Source organism: Fulmarus glacialis, unplaced genomic scaffold (genome assembly GCF_000690835.1).
Source record: "Fulmarus glacialis isolate BGI_N327 unplaced genomic scaffold, ASM69083v1 scaffold5447, whole genome shotgun sequence".
NCBI classification, from domain to species: domain Eukaryota; kingdom Metazoa; phylum Chordata; class Aves; order Procellariiformes; family Procellariidae; genus Fulmarus; species Fulmarus glacialis.
Window position 1 is genome coordinate 12,548 of NW_009223700.1, and position 3,471 is coordinate 16,018.

General features: G+C 49.4%; 1 protein-coding gene across 1 annotated transcript in view; it reads left to right on the top strand.

Moving 5' to 3' along the window:
* The window catches only part of ADA (adenosine deaminase), a gene marked incomplete at its 5' end in the record, with an annotated part of 13,105 nt that overhangs the window by 5,384 nt on the left and 4,250 nt on the right, over positions 1-3,471 (top strand). Inside the window, one exon of the mRNA XM_009581878.1 lies at positions 1,572-1,696. Within this exon, the coding sequence (XP_009580173.1) occupies positions 1,572-1,696 (125 nt within the window). The remainder of the gene's footprint in view (positions 1-1,571; positions 1,697-3,471) is intronic.

Here is a 3,471-nt window from a genome sequence, read left to right on the forward strand (position 1 = left end):
TAGCTGTTCTATGTGAAGACTTTGTTATGAATATCTTCATATCTGACAGCAGATTTATGTAAGCTTAGTAGGCTAGATGGTGGAAAGATTTTTACTAATGAGTACACGGTTAATTTGTATCTAGAAATGTGGAAAATTATATTGTTGGAACCGGGAGATCTGAGAATGGGTTTTTTCCCTGCCTGCACAATCAACCCCAAACAATACTTTGAAAACTTGACCCTTAAATTTCTGGTTTCTAGAAGAAAACTTTTTTCTTTGTAGAAACTGGAAAGCTGTAAGGCAGTGTCACACTTGTCTGCAATTACAGTCCCTGCCAATGCACAAGTGGTAAAGGCAGAAGGTGGCGGGAGCACCCGAGGGCGTAGGCAGCGTGCGCTTGCACAGCAGGAGGGATTGCTCGTGCAAACAACTGAGTTGGCGTTTTTGTGCCTGTGTCCCAGGGCACCAGCTCTTACCCGGAGCCAGTGATGCGCTCGATACAAGAGCCTTTAGCGCTGCATTCGGGATGTGCTGCACAGTGAGAAGCCACCCTGTAATTTATGAACTGTTGAGAGAAAGGCAGAGATGCTAGCCAGAAGTAGCTCATATTAAACTTGTTAATAAAATAATGGCTCTAACCCAGTGAGCTGGAAACTGATGAAAAAAGAAGATGAAATTGCACACGTTTTCTTATGTGTTTGTATGATTTTGGGATTGTGTGTACACAGCAGATACCTGTTAATTATTAACACTACCATTTATCTCTGTTTATTGGTGTTTTTGCTTAGGGTAAGTGCTATATGAGCTGGTAGATGCATGTCCTTTCTCAGAGGTTATCCTCTATCCTGATCAGAGATAGCTCTGAAGTAGTTGTTGGCCACTTGTTACTCTCTTTCTCACTGATGCCAAAAAGATAAAACTTTGCAAGTGTTAAAGGTCAGCCTTTCAGGAGGCTGACCAGCTCCTTCCCACCAGGAGTAGCATCCATCGTCTTGTCTGGGGGAGTCGAGGATGCTCTGCAACAGGGCAGGGCTGACTGTTGTACAGGGGCCCCCCAGAGAGCCCTCCCAGCCCAAACTCCTCCGTGACACAACACGTCCGACGGGCCGGTTCTTCCCGTTCCCCCTCCTTGCCCAGCCTGGGATGGGGTGAAAGCTCAGGAGCGAGTTGAGGGATTTCTCCCCCGCACCGTGTTACAGCACCTGGGCAGTGCAGTTCAGCTTACCTCGGGCCAACTGCAGAGTCACCACCGTGTTTGGAGGTTTTTTTCTGTTTTCCTTTTTCTTTTTCTTTTTTTTTTGTTTTCTTTTTTCTTTTTCGTTTTTTTTTTTCCCTGCTGAAGGTGAGCAGAAAAACATCATTAGAGCAGCTCTATAGCTGGTAGATGCATTTGGTTTCCCTTTATTTGCCTGAAGATGGCAGACCTTTCTAGAATTTTGTTAGCTTTCTTTTTGAGCGTCAAATTTTAGGAAAGACCAAAGAAAATAGCTCTAGCTTTCTGGTTATATGACCAGGATTTGTTTAGAAAAATGCTGAAGGTGCGACTCTTACCGACGCTTTCTCCTGAACCCTGGCGCTGCCTCTTCCAGGCTGGTCTCCGGAGGTGGTGGAGCTCTGCAAGAAGTATCGAAACAACTCTGTGGTGGCCATCGACCTGGCTGGGGATGAGTCCCTGAAGGTGGAGAATTCCTCCGAGCATAAGAAGGCTTATGAGGTTTGTTAATAAGCTTCTCAAAATAAATTATGAGAAAAACATATATGGAGGGGACGTGTGTGAGGGGACACGCAGTCTGTTATTCAGACTGCAATCAGCTGGGACAGCTTAAAAATTCGTTGCAGCTATTAAAAACTTTCTGTTAAATAGCAAAAGTATTTGTTTATATTTCCTAAATGATTAATGGCAGGCATCATTGCTTAAACATGGCCTTAGAGCTGGAGCTCGGCACGCTACCCCATAGCACCGAGTTCAACGTGAGTGATGTGGAGCCCGTGTCCACCCCGCAGCATCCCGCTGCTGTTGGCTGGGGTCTGCCCCTGGGACTCGGCAAAACCATGGCCGAGGGTGGAAGAGACTGGCCTTTCCAGTCTGGCAGAAATCACTTGAGGAGCAGAGAAGCAGCTGCACGTTTGAAGTGCTTTTATCTGATCATCTCAACTGCAAATGCTGGAATGGCTTCAGGAGCCTGATCCGAGACTCTCGCTAGACCTCAGCGCTTTGCAGCGGCTGGAAGGGGAAGCTTCACGCCTCACTCCTCTTTGCTGGTGGGAGTTTGGGGTTGTTGGTTCCCTGCATCAGTGGGAGAAGAGGTTGTGCACCATCGCTGCTAAAAAGGACGGTGGTTTGCAAGCGGTGCTCAGGGCTGAAACGACACAGGGCTTTCTCGGGGTCTTTGCCCCCATCAGCGGGAGCCGATACAAGGTCTGCCGGTGCTGCTGTGCCACGCTGGATGAACCGAGTGGTTTTAAACTGAGACGCAGGCACAGGGTTTTATTAAATGACGGGCAGGTGTGCCTCATCCCGCCCTGGTGTGCCAGCAGTACCCGGGTCCAGACCGCTCCATCTGAAGGATGCGTCTTGTCGCTGTGCCGGGGGCTCGCTCAGGCTCTGAGGTGCTGAAGCAAACCCCGCTCCCGTCCGTCGGCCCCTCTTGGCCTGCGTGGCAGGGAAGTACATCCCCATAAACACTGCTGCTACGCTCCGTGGGGTACGTAATGCATCCAGGGAAATTGGAGAGCCTTGTGATGTCCCTTGGGCAGGCACGTTCTGCCTGGGAGCTCTCGGGGCTGCTGGAGGGGAAAGAGCAGATAACGGCGAAAACTCGACTGTGGCTGCTGGCTGCGGAGGAGCACCAGGAATTGTAGAGCCAAGGATCCTAGGACCAAGGAAGCAAGGATCCCTGGAGGAGAAGCCAAGGGAAACATTATGTGTCCTCGGGCAAATGGGTTAAAAAAGGGATTAAAGCACTCGAGGGAAGATATGCCCATGGGTGGACGTCAGACACGAGCTCCCTCCTGGATGGAGGGGCTCAGGCTTTGGCAGCCAGGAGGGTTAGTGGGGAAGGGTCCCGGTGCGTGTGCTCTTCCTGACCCCTCTGCTTGTATCCCTGGCTCCTGTTGGAATAGTTCTGGATGCCTTCTTGGGAGTGGGGGGGTGAGAGTTTCTGGTTTCTCTTCATCCTGTGTAGAAACAAGTGGAAAATCTCTGTGCTGGTGTGAGTCTGTCTCTCTTCTTGGTCTGGTACTTCAGCCAGAGGGATTTTGTTATTTTTAAAAAGTGTCAAAAATTAGCTGTTTGGGCAAAATCAACACTCACTTAAATGTAGGGAGCACAGAGTGTATTTCAGGTTGATACACGCAGGGCTTTTCTGTAGACGTCCCAGGCAGAGCCTGGCCTGACCTTCGCTAGGTCTGGGTGTGCAGTGCATGAGGAGCTGAAAATTAAGTAACTGAAAAAAAATCATGAGTGAAAAGCCCTGAAGGAGTGCCTGG